Genomic DNA, 22,647 nt, shown 5'->3' on the forward strand with positions numbered 1-22,647 from the left:
TCACCTTAAGACATCACCCCTGGGCCGTGAACACCACCAACATACACATGGCCTGAATGACTCCCAAATGCAACTCACAACATAAATCAAAGGCTTTTTGTCAAGCTGCAATAATACAACTTTAAATCACCTCTCCAGAGAATTAAACAAATAAGCAAACAAAAATTTACTCTAAATAGTAATCTTGCACTTAAAAACTTTCACTCAATTGGACACTATTAACTTTTTGAACTCCTATGATTAATTACAACTGTAAAGTAGACATAATATTCTGACTATGAATTCAGTTAAATATACCAGCCCTATCAGACCTTACCAAGATAAAACGTACACACATCCTTCAGGTAAATGTACCCTCCCACTAGGAGCAGGGTTGGCTGTCCCTATTTTGTGACTTTGCTCCAGTGAAGCACAGTTCTTCTTGTAGTAAGTTGAGTGCTGTGTGCTCTCTTCTAGAGTTTCTTATAAAATATAATGCACTGAAAGCTAGACAAACTATAAAGATATCTCCTCTAGACTTCTACTCTTCCTAAGTTAGCCAGTGCATTTAAATTAGACTACGTATGCACATATTTCCACCATAAGAGCCAGTCTGGACTAGTCAACATCGTTCCAGCACCGGTTTACCCCAACACACACACGTCAGTCAACCGCTGCAACAATGCTCTACCTCCCCCTTTTGTGAACAGTCTCCCCAAAAGGTACTATCTTATACCTGCCTACACACACACGGTTAAATATGCTTTTGTTGGCTGTCCTAGGCACTTGAGCATTGCAAACAATATGACTTATCTTCAGAAGGAAGGCAATGCTGAATTAGGGGGGAAACCTACTACATGTTCTTTTTTTTTAGGTACTAGGGGTCCAACCCAAGGACTATGCATAGCTAGGCAAGTGTACTACCACTGAGTTACACCTGCAGTCAAACCTATTGCATTTTCAAGGAAAGAAATTAAACTTTATAAACTTTACTTTGCAACAGGCTTTTCCATAGAATACTCTTAAGCAAAAAGTTCTTCAAATACGTCTAATATATTCTAATGTATTTGATTATATATATTTTCTAGAACTGAACTTGTTATGGAAATAAATATACTGGCATTTAAAAAATGGAATTTCTATACTGTTTATTACATGAATTCTTCACCATATGACATAACCAAGACAATCACGACAAACGTTAAGCTCCAGAATCTATTAAAGACAAATATTAAGAAAAGAGAAAGTAGTTGGGCTAGGGATATAGCTCAGTTGTTAAGAGTGTTCACCTTGTAAGCACAAGGCCATGGGTTCAATCCCCAGCACCACAAAAGAAAAAAAAAAAAAAAAAAAAAGCAAGAGAAAGCAGTTATTGTAATGTAAAAATAATTAAGGTGGCATTTTAGAAGTATCTTCTTTTTTGAATATGAGTTACTGAGTAAAGATAACTGCTTGGTTGGTAAGGGTCCCAGACTCAGGCATTGGTAGAGTTACATTAATTCATTAAATCTTCATAATTATGATATTTTCCCAAGACATTCTATGATCTCAAATACCTGCATTAACAAGATAAAGTGTTATTCATTTATTTGGATGTTTTGTTCACACAGGATAATTTTTGAAAAGTTAGAGGAATTATGTTGATTCAAATACAAATTTCCATATTAAAAACCACAGGGCATATTGGGATTTCAAATATGTATTATTTGAACATGGTGTTTACATAACCTATCTGCATTTCTCCTTAAATAGAAAAACAAAAAACAGGATTGAGGATGTAGCTCAGTAGTAAAGCACTTTCTTAGCCTATACAAGGTCCTGGGTTCAACCTACAGTACTGCAAACAGAAACAAACAATACACAAAACAAGAAGAACAAAAGACTTTATTCAGTGGCCTGCCTCCCACAGCAATATACTGCACTTTTCCATAATATATTAACTTGACCCTTGCTAATTTAACATTAATAAAATTCTGATGCAGCAACCTCCTCTGAAGTTTACTATAATATTTTAACTAAAAGGGGCTGCCATGAAAATTAAGTGTAAAACAATATTGTATGAAAATATTTAGCCTGTCCAAAAAGTTGATAAACTATAAAAAGACCTAAATCCCAAATCTTGTTTAAAGTAGGCAAATTCTGAAGCTGGGAGAGGGATACACTATGGTTCATTATAAATGTTTTCTTGAATGTGTAAAAAACCTACTTCAGTCTTTTCCTTGGTAGACCAGAGTCTAGACGTGATCTAGTGTAAGTAGTTTACTAATATTTCCTACAAGGACATATGACTGTTAAGTTTCATTCATTTAAAATGTTCTGCGATTCATTAACAAACAACTACTGAGGCTGACCTTCTCTCAGCTATACTGAATCGGTGTGATATTACTGCACATACTGTCATAGGACACATTCATCAGAATCCTAAAAGGATACATGGCAACTTTATAATGGTCAAATAGGAAAAAAAGTAACATAAATTGCCACCTGAGGGATTCATCTTTCTACTTTTAAGAATACTATAACATTTCTGGGCCAACCAAAGTTGACAGCTAATTCCTGAGTTAGAACTAAGGAAACAGAAGTGAAAAACAAAAAAACAAAAAAACAAAAAAAAAAACAAAACAAAACCATGAAGATGATAAACATGTATTTTCCTTTCTACCAAACAGAAATAATATCTCCAAAAGAGATAAGGGTGAAACTTTAAACAGAGATTTTTAATGCATCCCACATATCAACAAAAATGGCAAAGTCTTAGTTTTTACCATCTTTAAAGAATTAAATTCACCAAGTATATTTATTTAAAATGTGAAAAAAAAAAAAAAAACCCAAAGATTTTACAGGTCAGAATTTCTGGACAATGATCTATCGAAAAGTAATAAACAACTGATGTTCTTTTTCCCTAGGCAAACTGAATGTTTAGGGAAAATATCAACCTGAGTTATGGCAAATAAAGACCTGCCTACACAAAACAGAAATACCAAGGGCTATAGAGGATACTCTTGCTTTGTGTGGCATCACCTCTTACATACCGAAGCCACCAATCCTTTCCTGGTAACTCTGACTCAAATAGGCATCCTTTACAGTGCTTGAAACTAAATAGAAGGCACTTGCCTGTGGTTAAGACTTGAATTCATTCATATCTAGCATCTTCCTTTCTAAAAGGTCACTAGAACATAAGACAAACTAAGACTTTTTTTGTTTTTATTTTTTACTTTTTAAAAACCAAACTTATGATGGTATAGAATCACTTCTATGAAGCTTTAATTCATAAAAGAGAGATGTTCTTCATTTTATGATGTATAGTCTCTGATATGATTCATCTGTATTAATGAATCCTCATTTTTTCCTGTACCTCTTCAGTACTGCATTTTTGAACAGCATCATTTCCAAACTGATCTGAGTAAGCCTGTGGGAACCTACAGGGTGAAAAGCAACAAAGTCCTAGGAGTCCACAGATAATGCTAAGCTAGTATACAAATTGTATTTACTCTTCTGATATTAGAAACACCAAGTAGAATGATTAATAGTAGCTATTTAATGTTTCCTAATTGGCAGGGGCCAAAGTGTAAACTCTTTATAACTAAAGCTTTTCCTGTTCTTTGTACTGGGTGTGAAAGAAGTTAAATGACTATAAATTACAGCCTAGCTACATCCATACTGATTAGAATGATTTTGGGAATCATTTCAGCTTGTAATAATCTGGAAGTCAATTCTTCCCAGATAAATACCTTGAAGTTAGGTTTTTGCTAACATGTTGTGTCATGTACTTCTACTTCGTAAGTTTCTCATTTAAAAAAAAAGTTGTGGGCATCAGAAGAAAGCTGGCTATGAAGCCAACTGTAGTGGATGTTCTAGAGGTTTTTTTTTCTTCCCCCCTTCTTTTCTTTCCATTTTTTTAAACATTCTGCTAACATGGACTGTTTTAGAAATAAGCAGACTTCTCATTTTCACCTGAATTTCAGTTAAAGATGATATTCTGCATCAGTTTTGAATTACAGTAGAATGGGCAATGTAGAAGCAAGGTCCTGGCCACTGTGCACATACTGGAATCTAAGAAAGTGTTATATGTACTATTCATCAGTCTAGCAGCTCACAAACAGAATAATCTACACAAAATAAATGTGTTGAAAAAATTAATCCTGTTTTATAGTTCCCACCCACCAGCATCCACTATCAATTAAAATTTTTGATTATTCAATAACAATGTAATCATAACCAGGCCAAAGACAAGTAATTGATAATGATCAAACCTAAGGTATCAGAGACAATTTATAGATAACAATTGTATTAGATGTATAAAGCAGGCCTTAAGTGACTGAAACAAAGAGCTGTGACGATGGAGATGAGGAAAAAGCCATCTTCCTGACCTTTTACAGATCACTGTAACAGAGCCACTGGGAGCAAAATCCTCTTTTCATTTGCTCAGTCCACTTAAGAAGAATAAAGCTCTTACCAGTGAAGCTGCAGCTGTGCTCACCCTCAGCTTAATTACTGTGTAAGGCTGAGGGTTAATTAGTTGCCATTCTTAGCTCTATTTGTTGTTCTAATGAAGATCTGCATAAATATAAGAATGAGGTAACCAATATTTGATTTTTATTTGAAAGGTGATAGGAGGGGATATGGCTCCCTGGGCCTGATGACCCGATTTATAGATTCTGCCTGCCTGAAGAGTGGTAAAGTAGTCAAGGTTGCTTATAAAGACAGGCCCCTGTTGGTTCAGGCAGATGACAGGAGAAAGGAATTCAAGGAGCCAGGTGGGGGCCCAAATGACTCCACCCACTCCCAAAGGAAGAAAGCCAAATCACAGGTATTTTACAGATTATGCTGCTAGCATATCTAGTCTTTGGCAATTAAAAGAAAAATCTCCATTTTGGAAAAATTCAAACATTCAAAATAGAAAAAAACAGTACCACAAATAACCATGTATTCATTGCTCAGAGTCAATAATTATAATGGTCAATCTTGTTATCTTCTCTACCCCTACACACCTCCAATCTTTCTGGATATTCTGAAGCAAATTTCAGATATCAAAAAATAATTAAAAAAAAAAAAAATAATAATTTTTTTTTTTTTTGGTACCAGGGATTGAACTCAGGGGTACTCGACCACTGAGCCTCATCCCCAGTCCACCAAAAATTTTATTTGTAAACACTTCAGTATATACCTCTAAAAGAGAAGGACATGGAAAAAATTTCATAATCATAATTCCATTCCATTCCTAAAAGTTTCTGGCAAGAATTGCTCAATATCAAATGCTACCCCCCTCCAAATTTCTAACTGTCTCATAAAAAGACTGTTTAGGGGGAGATTTTTAAATGATACATTATCTTCAGAAATGTGTTCAAAATGAAACAAGTTCATTATACTTTAGAAAGAAAAGGAGCAAAGTAGGAAATTGGAACTGAGATGAATAAAACAACAATGGCCGGGCACAGTGGTGTACCACTGAAATTCTAGCAACTCAGGAGGTGGAGGTAGGGGAATCTAAAGTTCAAAACCAGCCCCAGCAATTCAGTAAGGTCTTAAGCAACTTATTAAGACTCTGACCCAAAATAAAATACAGAAAGGACTGGGAGTATAGTTCAGTGATAAAGTACCCATGGGTTCAATCCCTGGTACCAAAGGAAAAAGGAAAAATGTAGAAGATATATTTCTAATCATTACTCTGTAAATAAAGCATCAGGTACAGGAAAACTGTTTGGCTCCTTGTTATAAATGTCAGTGTTCTCAGCAAAGCTGAGTTTCTTTTCTTTCATTTCTTCCTTTCTCTCTCTCTCTCTCTCTCTCTCTTTTTGGGTGGTACTATGGTGGTAATCTGGCACCTGATAGGCAAGTGCTCTACCACTGAGCAACATCTCCAGCCCCAGATAGTTGATGGTTTCATGGGTTAACTATTCATTACTTACAGGTCTGAAGATCATAATATAAGCACATTTTAAATAATATTTAAAGAAACATATTTCATAATAAAGAAGACCATGTAATATCTAAGAGGTTAAAAAAAAAAAAAAACCCACCTGCAAAACAGCAAAAAAAAACTTGGAAACATGACACAAAATAGAACAGAACTGTAATTGTATATATGTTGAATAATGACTTGAGAATATAGTATTTAAAAATAATAGTACTCCATGAAAAATGGCAATGTGATTCTAGCTAAAACTTGTTTACCAAGCAGGACTAAATCCAGAGAATCTGGGAAGCTGGTGCTGACCGACCACTTGATCATATCATCCTTTACTCCTTTTCTGCTGCTACTGTTTTTGACTGTGTTACAGCCAAACTATGGTGCTTAGGCAATGACTGACAAGTAAGAGTACTACTTAATAGTGGTGGTTAAATAAGGTCAGTAGTTCGGTGTACTACTGTGAATAGAATAATAAGCATTGGTGTATCTATCAATGGGTTGATCATGTTTGGACTGGATGTTTGCCACCCGAGAGAAGTCACCTTAAGAGATAGTACAGTAGGCACTACTAATTCAGAATCAGGTTTGGATTATGAAATTCAAGAGTGTCAATGTTGATGTGGTGGTGTTAGGGATTATTTAATACTATCTTCTCTTAATTAAATTAAACTGAGTGGGTATTTATCTATCATTTACTGTATGCCTATCTGGTGTCTGAAACACTCCAAAGAATATTAGCTACAACATACTACTGTTTACAAAAGGTTTTCATATATACCATCTCACTTTAAACTCACAGAAACCCAGTGATTTAGGTAGGGTTGATAATAATATCCATATTATATAAGAAACCATGCAAGTCGGGCACAGGGGTGCACACCTGTAATCCCAGTGGCTCAGGAGGCTGAGGCATAAGGATGGAGAGTTCAAAGCCAGCCTCAGCAATGGCAAGGTGCTAAGTAACTCAGTGAGACCTGGTCTCAAAATAAAATACATAGTAGGGCTGGGGATGTGGTTCAGTGGTTGAGTGCCCCTGAGTTCAACCCCTGGTACCCCCCGACCCACTTAAAAAAAAAAAAAAGAAACCACGCAGGAGCAAAGTGAAGTGGCCAGTCCAAGGTCATACAACCAATAAAACTGTAAAGGTGGTTTTTAAATCCATGTCTGCTGTGTATCCATATCATCCTAAAAATATAACATCCATTTTTTAATGGGCCAAAAACTCTTGAAAGAGGCAAATGTAAATTATGAGAAAATTATTAAAAATTTAAAAATTAGTTCATGGAAGGATAAATGTGAGAGCATATTTTAAGTTGGTTAAATACATATCGTCATGCAAGGACTACTTTTGAAGTGATCACATTTATCTTGTTAAAGTAACTACAGATTCAGTAACAGGACAATCTTATTTATTCGTATTCCATCAAATATATACTTGTGATAATTTGAAGATAGCTTAGATTGAAGTTTGATTTAAATCTAAGGAGGAAAAAAACCTACAGAGGTTTAAAGTGCAATCAGATAATAGTATGAAAGAAATCTATTAAACAAAAGAATGGATTTTTTGACTTGTTTAAGATAACTCTTTTTAATCCAGAAATGTCAACCTTCATAAAAGTGAGGTGTCAATTAGGAAACCTTTTTATAATGTTGTTAAAGTTCAATTAACTAAATGTCAGCATGATTTTACAAATAATATCCTATTCTCATGTTGGATAGGTTGTCTCTAGCTTTAAGGGCCATTGTTATTTTTAGACTACTTCTTACTATTAATAGTATTATTTTCATTAGTCATTACAAGGTTGTTAATACCAGCTATTGGGGAGATTGAAGCAGGAGGACAGGAAGTTCAAGGTCAGATTGGGTTGGCTGGTTGGCTACCTATCTATGTATCTTCTATCCATCCATCCATTGATTGTACTGGGGAATGAACCCAGGAGTACTTTACCACTGAGCTACATCCCCATTCCTTAAAAAAAAAAAATTAAATTAGAATCTTGCTAAGTTGTCTAGGTTGGCCTGAAACTTGGAATCCTCTTGCCTCAGTCTCCTGAACTGTTGGGATCACAAATATGCAGCACCATGCCTGGCTTTTTTTTTTTTTTTTGACTGTGCTGGACATGAAACCAGGGCCTTGCACATACAAGGCAAACACTCCAATACTGAGCTACATCCTCAGCCCAGAGCAGGCAACTTGAGAGTCTGACTTAAAAAAAAACAAGCCAAACCAAAACAAAAAAACCCACAACATTATTTTCAAAATGGAGATCCTTATTTTATGTGATTTTGCTTTCATCAGGAGTAATTTTTCTTTTCTTTCTTTTTTTTGGTAGAATGCATCTATAATTTTCTGAGACAGCCAAACCCCAAACAAAATGAAACCCCCCCAAACCCTTAAAAAAAACCCACTAGTACACTTAACAATAATCTTCTTAATGAGAGATAGTATTGGAGAAACAAATACACTCCTTTAAGCAGGAATACTGGAGTAAGAACAGATTCTCACATATAGTTCATCCTGGGTAACAAACAAAAGAGCCTTTGCCTTCTTGTAACATTACCACTAAGTGAGGTTATATGCAAAGAAACAAATCAGATTGAAATAGGAACAATACGATTGAATGAAAAAAAAAAAACCCACCTAATGTAGCAAGACCAGAATTCACTATCTGTGGTAAAGTATGAATTAATTTAAAAAGTATTTTATAATGACCTTACATAATTTCTTTTGGTATTAAAAACAATTTGTACCTTTAAGGCATTTTAAATACATTAAAATTTTATTAAATCATGTCATGTTTCTTCACTAAAGATGTTTTTTATTACTAAAAAATAACAAACATGTAAAAGCAGAAGATTTTATTCATAAACATGGAAGGTAGAATTTTGTGCAATATTAAGGTTATTAATTAAGTACTCAAGCAAGAATGCTCCCATTGAGAACACCAATGAAAACCTTATAACTACTTTGAATTTAAATTAACCCAAATATGAAAAAAAAAAAAAAAGTCAGCAGTTGGTTTGTCTTTTACTTAGAAGAAATTAGTCAAAGACAACATACTTAGACATCTAGGAGACCACAGGACTGAGAACTTTCAGTGTTAAGCACAGCAGTAAACCACAAAGACCTGGCCATAAACTCTTCAGTTTTCCTGGGAAGTTGTATTTCCCAGTTCAGGACCATTCAGCTTTTTTGTTCTAATAGCTTGTCAGGATTCATGGCTATTAAGATGCCAAAAGGTCACATCTGTGTGGTACTGCCTCGTTGTAATCAGATTTTAATAGCCCACATTTCTCAAATTAACATCTTCTGGTAGGCATCTAATTAAAGATTAAGCTATTAGATTTAAATTTTTATTATTATTTGGCAGGAAAATTTAATGCATTTTTAGATGTACTTTCTCATCTAAAATAATTTTTTCATGAATTTTTATCACATTATGCTTTTTCCTTTTGGGTAAATAATAGAGCTTAAAAAGAAAAATGAGAAGACTCAAAAAGAAATTAGTTACATACTATGTAAACTTAAAATCAGTAATTGTAATAGTAGTAGAGGTGGCATTAAATACCAAGGTCTGGTGTTTAAGTCCTGATAAGCGCCTATTCAATGCTAACTTAAGGTCTCTTACCAGGGTTGCAATCTGTAAGAAGTGAGCAGATGGAAAGAAGAACTTTAGAGATGGTTAGGGCTGGACTCCAGTTGTCTTTCAGGATGTCCAGACAGATCACTCCTTGGCTGTTAATATTACAGTGATAGATTCTTGTTCGGAAGGTAACCTAGGAGAAAATGTAAAGTTGTTATTTAAGTAGACACATCTTTTGTTAAACAAAATAGTCCAATATGCTGGTTAAAATCTACCTTGATTTTCCTTAGATACATACATAAGAACAATCAATAATCAGCATTTATAACCTGTCATCCAGGGCACAGAAAATGCCCAAAACAAAATCAGGATATTCTACTTCTGATGAAGAGTCCTATTATTTAAGTAGTGGTCTGGGGGCTGAATTAACACTTGATTCAGTTATAAGAATATTTATGAGGTGAAAACTAACTCTGATCTCTGAAAATTTTCATGGAAAACTTCTGTTGGATTCCAGTTATTTTAAGAATTTTGTACATTTTTGAAACTCAAATACCAAGAAGAGAGAGAATAACTAATAAAATGAAAATAAATGTTATTCTATAACACGGTTTTAAAATATGAACCAGGGCATGCATGTAAATTGCTTAGCTTATAGAACTACATGTTATAAATAGTTGTAACTTACTATTTTAGTTAAGTTACTACAGTAGTTATAATTAATTTACAAACTTTTCCTTATTGAATTCTATACTCTGAATGTAATATCAGTACAACCTACCTTTTCCCTGATAGCAAAATTACCACTATACTTTACTTATGTAATTTGTACCATCTTTAAAAACAATTTCAATCGAAAATGGTCAAAAATCACATTTAGCTATGTGAGCCTTTTATAAGCATCATTAAGATTTCATGCTACTTATTACTATGATTATAAATAGTCTCAAAATGATAAGTTGAAAAAAAAAAAAAAAACCTGGGTGTTCTAAAGACCCGTTTTCTGGTACCTTAAGTTCAAAATGGTTCTGAACCAAGAAAAAAAAAAAAAAAAAGGCAGATCCCTGTAGGTGTTAGCACCCCCCCAGTGAATCCAGCACCCAAACACTAGGATATTTATGTAATTTATAAGATGTCAAATCTCAGAAATCAATAGTTGTTGAACAGCACAGCAGTATTCTCAGGCAAGCCTTTCAGGCATCATGCCAGGCCAAATAACCTTGACGTCTGCCCCCAACACACACCTCTCAAATGCCTAGAAACAGTGAAGATAATAGAACCAATATACTTTAAAATGCACAGCTGAATCTTCCAGGGTAATTCTCAGTGGCCAAAATTGACAAACAAAAATTATAGTAAGCATACCAGCAGTAGGGCATGGGGAAAAAAGAGAACGAAGGATGGTAGGCATTCTTAATAAAATGAAGGTTTGTGTCTTAATGCCTTCGTGGAGGAAAAAGATGAAATCTTAGGCCTGTATATAGCAAGAGGTTTGAACTGACACCCTTTATATAAATTAGGACACTTAGTTTTTCTGTAAGTAAAGGATGGACTTCAAGAGATAAGCCTTATAGGAGAGACAGCAAAGAAACTTGTCAGAGAAAATTTGGGCTCTGGATTGCGGATTAAAATGTCTCCCTGAGGTTTTTATTTTTTAGGTACCAGGGATTGAACCCAGGGGAGCTTAACCACTGCACCACATCCCCAGTCTTTTTAAAAATTAAAAAAAATTTTTTAATGTTCTATTTAGTTATGCATGACAGCAGAATGCAATTTGAATCTTTGTACACAAATGGAGTACACCTTTTCATTTCTCTGGTTGTACACGATGTAGAGTCACATTATTTGTGAAATCATACATGTACATAGAGTAATGATGTCAGCCTCATTCTACGAGCTTTCCCACCCCCCCATCCCCACCCCTCATTTCCTTCTACATAATCCAATGATCCTCCATTCTTCCCTTACCCACCCCGCCACCAACTGGTCCCCCCATTATGTATCAATATTCATATTTGGTCTTTGGCCTTTGGGTTTTTGGGACTGGCTTATCCTGCTTAGCAAGATAGTCTCCAACTCCATCCATTTACCTGCAAATGCCATAATTTTATTCTTTTTTATGGCTGAGTAATATTCCATTACACACACACACACACACACACACACACACACACACATCTCATAGTTTCTTTATCCATTCATCTATTGAAGGGCATCTAGGTTGGTTCCACAATCTAGTTATCATGAACTGAGCTGTTCTAAACAGTGATGTGGTTGCATCACTGTAGTATGCTGATTTTAAGTCCTTTGGGTATAAGTCAAGGAGTGGAATAGCTGGGTCAAATGATGGTTCCATTCCAAGTTGTCTAAAGAATCTCCATACTGTTTTCCAAAGTAGCTGCATCAATTTGCAATCCCACCAGCAATGTATGAGTGTACCTTTTCCTCCACATCATCAACACCCATTGTTGTTTGTATTCTTGATAACTGCCATTCTAATTGGAGTGAGATGAAATCCTAGTTTTGATTTGCATTTCTCTAATTACTAGAGATTGTGAACAGTTTTTCATATATTTGTTGACTGATTGTATTTCTTCTGTGAAGCATCTGCCCAGTTCCTTAGCCCATTTATTGATTGGTTTCTTTGTACTTTTGATGTTAAGTTTTTTGAATTCTTTATAAATTCTGCAGATTAGTGCTGTATCTGAAGTGCATATGGTAAAGATTTTCTCCCACTCTGTAGGCTCTCTCTTCACATTTTTGTTTTCTTTGCTGAGTAAAAAGCTTTTTAGTTTGAATCCATCCCATTTATTGATTCTTGATTTTACTTCTTGCACTTTGGAAGTCTCATCCTAAGCCAACATGGTGAACCTTTGGGCCTACTTTTTCTTCTGTTTGGTATAGAGTCTCTGATCTAATTCCTAGGTCCCTGATCCATTCTGAGTTGAGTTTTGTGCAGGGTGAGAAGCGTTTAACTTCATTTGGCTACGTATGGATTTCCAGTTTTCCTAGCACCATTTGTTGAAGAGGCCATCTTTTTTCCATTGTAAGTTTTTGGCACCTTTGTCTTGTATGAGATAACTGTACTTATGTGGGTTTGTCTCTGTGTCTTCTATTCTGTACCATTGGTCTATCTGCCTATTTTGGTGCCAGTACCATGCTGTTTTTGTTCCTACTGCTCTGCAATATAGTTTAAGTCCCAGTATCGTGATACCTCCTGCTTCACTGTTTTTGGTAAGGATTGTTTTGGTTATTCTGCGTCTCTTATTTTTCCAAATGAATTTCATGATTGCTTTCTCTATTTTTATGAGGTACATCATTGGAATTTTAATTAGAATTGAATTGAATCTGCATAGCGCTTTTGGTAGTATGGACATTTTGACAATATTAATTCTGCCTATCTAAGAACATGGGTGATCTTTCCATCTTCTAAGGTTTCCTTTAATTTTTTTTCTTTAGTGTGCTGCAGTTTTCATTGCAGAGGTCTTTCACCTCTTTTGTTAGAATGATTCCCAAGTAATTTATTTTTTCGAGGCTATTGTATGGGGTAGTTTTCCTAATTTCTCTTTCAGAGGATTCATCACATATGAATAGAAATGCATTAGATAAATTGGTGTTGATTTTATATCCTGTTACTTTGCTGAACTCATGAGTTCTAGACGTTTTCTGGTGGAATTTTTTTGATCTGCTAAATACAGAATCATGTCATTGGCAAATAAACAGAGATGGATGTTTGATTATTATCTACAATATAAACAATAGGTATGCAATAAGGTCTACAATTTCTAATGGTGGACAAAAAGAGAATGTGGAAATGTGGGAGGGGTGTAGGATGTGATGAGGTAAGAAGTGAGAATATTGAGGTACTAGACCATAGGAAAAGTGAAAGAGTAATCAAAAGAATTTGGTTGTTAGCAGGCAAAAAGGGAGAAAGAGACTCAGGAAACAGATAAATAAGAGGAAAATAGAGCAAGTAATAATAAAAAAAAATCTACAACAAAACTGTAATATACTATCCAATCCTCTCAGTTCTCAGTAGCCTGATGCATGAAAAGTACTTGATTTAAAAAATGATGGGACTGTGAGAGAGGGATATGAAAAAAGAAAAAAGAAAAAAATATGGGGAGAAAAAAAAGTCTTGAAGAAAAATTGAACAATTGTTTCTGTTGGAGTTCAATATTTTCTCTGCCTCCCTTCTCTTCTGATAGGTGGGGCTGTCTGGAGTTTGCTGGTAACTCCACCCTCAGAATGATGAAAGTTACTGAAGTAGGAGCATTAGACTTGGAGGTGGGACTCCTGGAGGCAGGGTGTAGCCATTACCAGTCTCACTGGAAGACTGCACCCTGGGACTCTCCTTTGGGGTCCACTCATGTGACACAGGAGCCTGTCTTAGCCCATTCCCTCCCTTGTGGACCCCACAATTCTTGGTCTAATTTAGCCTCTAAATTGTATCTCTCCTGCCTCCACTCTTTCGACTTCCCAGTCAGGAACCTCTCTCCCGAGAGGTCCTGAGGGCTGAGCACCAGCTGTGTGCCCGTCTCAGAAAGCTGTTCTGCATTGAGCAGATCAGGACCAGGCATTGAGAGCTGTGGGCCAGCCACATAACTGCAGGCTCTGGACCAGGTTGTTGGTTAGGTAGTGGTTGGGAGACTGGAGATTGAGGAGCCGGAGGGCCCTGTTGATTGCCAAACTGGCGGGATCAGGTGATCAGGTGGATGCCTTATTGGGTAGGGAGTCGTGGACCAGGCTGATAACAGGTTCCAGCAGGTGCTGCCTGAGTTGTCTCTGGGATCCAGGTGGGTGTCGGGCTGGTTGGATGAGCTGGGATCAAGATGCCCTCACGCCCTTTTCCCACCTACTGACCCCTTGCAAGGCTCTCTCCTGACTCTGCAGTAAGAAGGTGGCTATTAGCACACCTAGAAGGCATACCTCAGATATAACCAAACCTGTAGGGCCCTTGGTGATATCTTTCAGGTACTGGCTGTTATCCCTAGATGGAAGAAACCATCCCCCTGGTTGGTGGTGGCAGTAGGTACCTTGATAATGAGCTTTTAGTCTTCAGCAGGTATCCCAAGATGGAAGCTGCTCCAAATAAAGATGGTGGTAGAGATGTGCCAGGATGGAGACTTGCACACATTGGTAGATGGGGAGTGTAGCAAGGCGCCTCTGAATGTGCGGGGCCTGGTGTGGGACAGGTGGGCGCCAGCCTGGATCTGTCTTTTTTTTTTTTTTTGATACAGGATCTTGCTATGTTGCTGAGGTTGGTCTTGAATTTGCAATTTTCCTGCCTCAGTCTCCCTAGATGCTGGGATGCTGGGATTACAGGTGTGAACCACTGTGCCTTGGTTTTTTTTTTTTCTTTTCTTGTTCAGATGGGATGTTGCTAAATTGCCTCAAACTTGCAATCTTCCTGCTTCGCCTCCTACTAAGCTGGGATTACAGGCATGAGCCACCATGTTCAGCTTTCCCTGAGAATTCTAAGCCATGACAAATACAATATGCAAACTAAAAACTAACTAAAAATGAGCTTAAATGACTACAAATAGATGTTTAAAGCAGAAAGTTACCTTTAGGAATAAAGGGAGTCACTAAATGATAAGATGAATCATTCATCAGGGGAAAACAACTAGGAATCTGTTGTACTTTATAATACAGCCAAAAATATACAAAGAAAAAACTGGCAAAATCATAAAGAGAAAATTATATATCTTCAAACAGAGAGGTTAAAGAACTGGTCACAGGTTCATGTGTGGTAAGGGATATAGCCAGAATTTGCACACAATTTTGCTGATCCATTAATCTCCAGGATATATAAAGAACTCAAAAAACTTAACACCAAAAAAACCCAAATAATCAATAAATGGGCTAAGGAACTGAGCAGACACTTCACAGAAGAAATACAGTTGATTAACAAATGTATGAAAAAATGTTCAACATCTTTAGCAACTGCAAATCAAAACGGGCTGGGATTGAAGCTCAGGGGTAGTGCGTTTGACTAGCACGTGTTAGGCACTGGGTTTGATCCTCAGCACCACATAAATAATAAAATAAAGATAGTGTGTCCATCTACAACTTAAAAAACATTAATAAAAAGACTTTAAGATTTCATCTCACCCTAGTCAGAATGGCAATTATCAATAATATAAACAATAAACAGCACAGATGTGGGGAAAAAGGTACACTCGTACACTGCTGGTGGGACTTCAAATTGGTGCAACCACTATAGAAAGTGGTATGGAGATTCATCAGAAAACTTGGAATGGAACCACCATTTGACTCAGCTGTTCCACTTCTCGGTTTATACCCAAAGGACTTAAAATCAGCATATTATTGTGACGCAGTCACATCAATGTTTATAGCAGTTCAATTCACAGTAGCTAAACTATGGAACCAACCTAGGTGCCCTTCAACAGATGAATGTATAGAAAAAAATGCCATATATACATATGATGGAATATTACTCAGCCTTAAAGAAGAATGAAATTATGGCATTTGCCAGTAAATGGATGGAGCTAGTGAATATTTCATGCTAAGTGAAATAAGCCAATCCCTCAAAACCAAAAGCCGAATGTTTTCTCTGATATTTGGACACTAATTCACAATAAGGAGGGGCTAGGGAAGAACAGAGTTACTTGAGGTAGAGGGGAGTAAAGGGAGGGGAGTAAAGGGAGGGGAGAAGGGATGGAGGTAGGAAGGACAGTAGAATCAATCAGACATTATTATCCCATGTACATATATAACTATATGTCCAGTAGGATTCTACATCATGTATAACCAGAAAATGAGAAATTATACTCCATTATATATGACGTATCAAAGTGCATTCATGGTCATGTATAACTAATTAAAACAAATAAAAATAAAAAAAAATAAAAAATATGAGAAAGTCAGTGTTTTACTCAGCCTCTATGCCTGTTATTTTTTAATTTTGCAATAATTATGATAGCATTGTAAGAAATAATATATAGAGAAAATACATGTATCTTTTGCTCAACTTCCCCCAATAGTAACATTTTGTGTAAGAATAGCACAGAAAACCAACATTAACAGTCCACTGACATTTCCTAGATTTTACCAGTTTTATATACACTTATGCACATGTGTATTTAGTTCTATGCTATCATATCATGTGTTTATACACAGGGGAAGTATAGTCAAGATATAGAACACTTCCATCAAAAATACCCTTAGTATTACATTTTGACAGACACAATAATCATCCTCTCTTCTTTAATTCCTGGCAACCCACAACAACTCTTTTTCTCATCTTTATAATGCAGACACTGCAAGAATGCTTTAGAAATGGGATTATAAACTATGTAACCCTTGCAATTGGCTCCTTTCACTCAGCATAATTCCCTTGAGAGCCATCCACTGTTCTGTGTTAATAATCCATTCCTTTTTATTGCTGAATAGTATTCCATACATAGTATGGATGCAGCAGTTTGTTTAACCATTTATCCACTGAAGTACATCTACGTTTTAAAGATAGGAAAAATCAAACTGTTTTTCTTACTCACATTCAACACAGAACAGTTCTGTGACCAAATATGGGCCAAGGTTTAACCCTAACAACACATTTTCTTGAGGTATTTTTTTTTTTAATTTTGTTTTTGCGGTGCTGGGGATCGAACCCAGGGCCTTAGTGCTTACAAGGCAAGCACTCTACCGACTGAGCTATCTCCCCAACCCGAACAACACATTTTCTGATACCAGCTGGATTATTTCAATTTTGACAACTATCAACTTGGAGTTATGAGTCAGAGTAGGATCCTACATGTTAAAGTCATAGTCAGACAAGACTTCCTCCTCTTTCAGATGCCAATCTTAACTCTGGGACTCCCGAACTTCGGATCCACTACCTATAAATGGGGTTTTCATGACTCCCTCCTTGGATCCAATCATTTGCATCTTATAGAACTCAGATAAGTGCTTTGCTGATTTGTTATGAAGGATATTACAAAGGATATAGATGAAAGGGCAGACAAAGGGATACACAGGGGAAGCACAGGGGAAAAGACTGTGGAGCTTCTCTGCTCTTGTGGGGCATACCAACTTCCATGAAGTCAATTAGCTAGAAGCTCCTTGAACCCTGTCCTTCAGTTTTTTTTTTTTTTTTTTCCTTTTTTTTCTTTTTTTGGTACTAGGGACTCAACCCAGGGTTATTTAACTACTGAGCTACATCCCAGGACACTGCCCCCTCCCCTTTTGAGACAGTCTCAGTAAGTTGCTTAGGGCCTTGTTGTGTTACTGAGGCTGGCTTTGAACTTAGAGATCCTCCTGCCTCAGACTTCTGTGTTGCTGGGTGTACTTTACTGTTTACAATAGAGGCTTCATTATCTAGGCATGACCGATTAAATCATTTGCCAAATGCATATATCTTTAGAAATTACAACACTACAGGATTATTTCCAGTTTTTCTTTATTACAAACAAAGATGCTATGAACATTTGTGTTTTTTTACATGAAACTTAGGTTTTTATATCTCTGGGATAAATGCCCAAGAGTGTATATAAATGCTGGGTCATATGGAAAGTTCACATTAGTTTTATAAGAAATGGTCATACCCTTTCCCAGAGTGACTGAACCATTTCATATTACCATTATCAACGTGATCCAGTTTCTCTCCATTCTTGCCAGCTTTAGATGTTACTACTATATTTTATTCTACCCATTCTGGTAGGGTATAGTGATTCCTCCCTGTGGATTTGATTTGCCATTTCCCCAACTGCTAGCAACACCAAACACCTTTTCATGTGCTTACGTGCTATCTGGCTAACCTCTGTGGTTTGTCCTGTCTTTTCCCATTTTCTAATTGAAGACCTTTTTTTTCCCTTCTTTTTCACTATTGACTCTTAGTTATGTTTTATGTGGGGATATTTCATAAACACAGAAACAGGTATAGTTAGACAAAAAGTAATAAGTATGAGTTTGCAAATAATTCTGTGAATATTTTGGACAGTGTTTTATACTTTAATAATGCCAATGAAAATTATCTACTTTGGTGAAGTTGATCAATTTCTATTCTGATAGGTGTTACTGAATTAAATAGGCATGTGGACTGTTCCTATATGTCTAATGCTTTAGATTCCCATAATTATAAAACCTTTCAAAATCAGAAAAATTCGTGATCCCAGAGTTTTGTAATAAGCCACAATCTGTTCAGGGTTCCTTCATCATATTCCTATTTTTATTATCACAGTTGCCATGGGACCTCCTCATCACACTGTGATTTACTCATAAAAGCATTTTCTTTCTACTGATGTCCAGTACAGTGCCCATACAGAAAGAGTTCACTGTTTGCATATAGCAAAAGCTAATCTACCATAGGCTAGTGCTCAAATTGACAACCTCCCTGTGGGTACTTGTAGTTCTTTAAATAAAAGAGCATTTTAGAAGCACACTTTAAGAGCAAAGTTGGAAAACTGGGGAGAATATCTGAGGAAGGAGAAAATATTTTGAACATTTTTTCTGCCCTATGCTACTTTACCAAATTTTCCTATAGATTATTATTTCACAAGAGACTTCATAAAAATTAAACTGACAATATAGTAAACATTTAGTAGGCACTCAATATGTGCCACAAACACCAATATAAACAAATCTCTTGCTTTGCATGAGTGTGGTCCTGGGTTCGATTCCTAGCATTGTGAAATACATAACATACATATAAAACTGAACCTAAAATACATGTGGCCTGCTCATATCAGCAGATATATTCCACAATCAAGGTAAAACTCACTAGTAAAAGCTTTTGAAACAGCCAGCATTCTCTTTCAGACCCAAGAAGATTTGAAGTTTGAGGCCAGCCTCAACAAGTTAATGAGACCCTGTCTCAAAATAAAAACAAAAAAGGCTGGGGATGCAAGTTGCTGTTAAAGGACCCCTGGGTTCAATCCCCAGTATCACCTAAATAAAATAATTAATAATAAAATAAAGAGTTAGTGATTCTTTATGTTAACTATAGCATAAAAGAATGATAAGTAGCGACTGATCTTAGATGAGCCACTTTTCTACTCTAAGTCTCTATCTCCTAATAAAACAAGAGACTGAAGCTAGATTAACTTTAAGGTCCGTTCTAGTTCCAAGATTCAAGAACTGGATTGTGGAAAGAATACCTGAGACTGGGAGAAAGGCGAGTTTGAGCTGGCATCCTGATTTTGGATGAGTTACTTAGCATCTTGGAGGTTCACTTTCCTTCTTTGTGAACAGGTGAAAGTAACAGCTTTCCACCTAATGCTGTGAAGACTGAAGCACACAATTCTCATACTATGCCTGGTACTCAGCAGGGATCCAATCAATCTCCAGTCCCCTCCCTCACTTCCCCTAATTACAAGATTATTTGAGGATGAATGTGTTTATACACTAATCCTATTACCAGGATGTTCTCTTCATGTACACCCTTGCTCAAGGTTGTAGACGACCCTTCATACATGGATAAAATGTGGTTTTGTAAGGGGACAGAGATCCTGTGCAGTTTTAGAACAGGTAAGAAAAATTTTAATGAAGCTTTTTCAACAAACTGATTCTATACATGATTTAGAAAAATGTTTTAAGGTAAATAAACATTTACAAGGTGAAAAACTAGTTCTGAGAATGATATTAAAAGTAATCATTTAAAAATATATCTATATTTGCAGTACTGGAGATTGAATCTAGGACCTTACACTGAGCCACATCCCCAGCTCAAATATCATTGGTCAATGATAACCTCTGGTTTACACATAGCTTCCACTAAAAAAAATTGTTTTAAAATCAGGAACTAAATAAATGGTGCTGTGATTTTACTGAGGAAGTATAAGATCACTGAGAAGAAATACATTCTTCTTAAAATACCTTTCCATGGAGACGCAAAAAAGAAGTATTTGGAATATGTGCCATGAATCAGTGAATCATGTAGCAAAGGTCCTAAAATAGTAAGGTAGCATTATTCAAATGGATCTTTGCCTTGGGCTCATTGTGAAACTGTAGTTTATTTGAACAGTTTAATAGTACACATTTAAAAAATGTCAATACCACCCATCCTTGAGGTTTCAAGTGCTCTTTTTTCAAAACTGATTTAAGAGCATTATGCCAATAACTACCATACCCTAAGAGTTTTGTTTTGTTTTGTGGTACTGGGGACTAATCCAGGGCCTCTTGTATGTTAGACAAGAGTTCAGTCCCAAGATTATTTTTCAGTATTAGTGACACAATAAAAACTGGACAGTCTATTATCAGTGAAGAGAATCACAAATCTCAAAAAATATGCATAAGAAATATACTCAGCCAAACATATCGCTCTTTCCTTCCTCCCAAAATAATGAAAATATATTTGGCCCTTGAATAACTGGTAGTAAGGAAATTAAAATTAACCATAACTTATAAACCTTAATACATAAAGATGATACCTAGCTGGCTGTGAATGCTGCATGCTAGAGTATGATGCAAGATAAGCTTGTTTTTTAAAAAAAACATTCAAGTACAACAATTTAATAATTAAAAATAAAAAGATTTTCAGCTGGTGGCAGTGGTGCACACTTACAGTCCCAGTTATTGAGGTGCTGTGGCAAGAGGATCTGATCATCTGAGCTAGGAGTTCAAGACCAGTGTGACCAACATGGTGAGATCCCCATCTCAAAAAAAAAAAAAAAAAAAAAAAAAAAGGTTGGGGATTTAGTTCAGTGGTAGAACACTTGCCTAGCCTGCACAAAATCCTGAGTTTAATCCCCAGCACTTCAAAAATAAAAAATAAATAAAAGACCTTTGTAGCACATTTAAATTTTTAAAAATCTTTCTACAGATATAGAATAACTTTCAACTAGAAAATTTCCTCACCATGAATAGCCAATCTCTTATGTAATTTCCAAGTGCTCTTTCCTACAATAAAACAGCAGATGACTCCCAACTCCTGAAGGAAGGGTGATTGGTATGACTTGACCCAAATTTGTTTTGGAAAGACTTATTCTTTCTTTATACTTTGTGTTTCCTTTTCTCTTTAAATATTCATTTGGATCGTCTGATTTGTTCCATTGTCTAAAGTTTCAGAAATGTTATTCCAGCTGATTCTCCTTTATGTTATTCTATCATAGTGTGGACTATTATCTTTGAGTATGAGTTCACCCGCAGTGTACATTGTTTATTTTTTGGTTGAAGTGCCACGTGCCTGGATCTTGAAGTGTTTTGTACTTGCTTCTATAGTTCTCAGGGATAACATTAGTTTGAGACAAGATTGTACCATAAATGCCAAACTATAAGGTTAAAAATATATCCCTTAGAAAAGAAGAGTTGCTTTACATTTAAATCTTTACAAAAATCTCTTATATTACAGATGATGTATCATTTATTTTGAACAAGATACTATCTGGTAAATACACAACAGTCTACAGCCAGTTCAATCAATGCCTGTTTAGTATGCATAATGGAAATTTCCTTCCTTAATCTGTTGGAGGGGGATAGATATCAGAAATTAAATGAAGCTCTAGGAGTTTGGCATTCCTAGGAGTATATATATTCACCATCTGGATTTTTGTTGTTTTTTATTGTTGTCCTGGGGATTGAACCCAGGGGCGCTCTACCACTGAGTTATATTCCCAGTCCTTTACAGTTAAGGAGTTTTAAAAAAGCAGGCTATGAGTTTTCTACAAACGAGTTTTTATGATATGTGACAAATTTTCTAGTAACGATCATATGGGGATTAAAAAATTCTGACTACCAAACAGCTGAGGTGAAAATGAAGATGACCTGGTGACTGAACTTAAATAAGTACACAAAAAACAGTTCCAGTATTTTAACTCATTAAGCACATATACAGTATGTGCATCAAAATTAGAATACAAAGTTTTCTTAATCTTACCACCAGGGGAATCAGTCCCCCAAATACCAGATACTAGAACAGTTGCTATAGAACACTGAACTTGTTATGGGGGGCTATGGTTATCCAACAACATTTATTAACTAATACTGTATAGAGAGGACAACAGATGTCCAAGGATCCTGTGTCTCTTAAATAAGACAAGTCATTTCAGCTTTTTAAGTGTGTCTCATATATAACAATTAATTAGGAAGCATAACAGCTGAGACATTTAATGGATTTCATGTATATAATAAATGACTGACTGACCATATGACATTTGTTGTTAAAGATGTGACATAAACATAAGCATGCCCTTTGAAAAATTTTATTTGCTTAGG

The 22,647-nt window shown here is 35.9% G+C and overlaps 1 protein-coding gene across 2 annotated transcripts in view; it reads right to left on the reverse strand.

Moving 5' to 3' along the window:
* The window catches only part of Ube2e2 (ubiquitin conjugating enzyme E2 E2), a 290,807-nt gene that overhangs the window by 29,827 nt on the left and 238,333 nt on the right, over positions 1 to 22,647 (reverse strand). For both annotated transcript variants that reach the window (XM_047530323.1, XM_047530324.1), the window contains exon 5: positions 9,520 to 9,667. In XM_047530323.1, coding sequence (XP_047386279.1) covers positions 9,520 to 9,667 — 148 coding nt within the window. The remainder of the gene's footprint in view (positions 1 to 9,519; positions 9,668 to 22,647) is intronic.

The sequence above is a fragment of the Sciurus carolinensis genome, chromosome 17 (assembly GCF_902686445.1).
Source record: "Sciurus carolinensis chromosome 17, mSciCar1.2, whole genome shotgun sequence".
Lineage (NCBI taxonomy): Eukaryota > Metazoa > Chordata > Mammalia > Rodentia > Sciuridae > Sciurus > Sciurus carolinensis.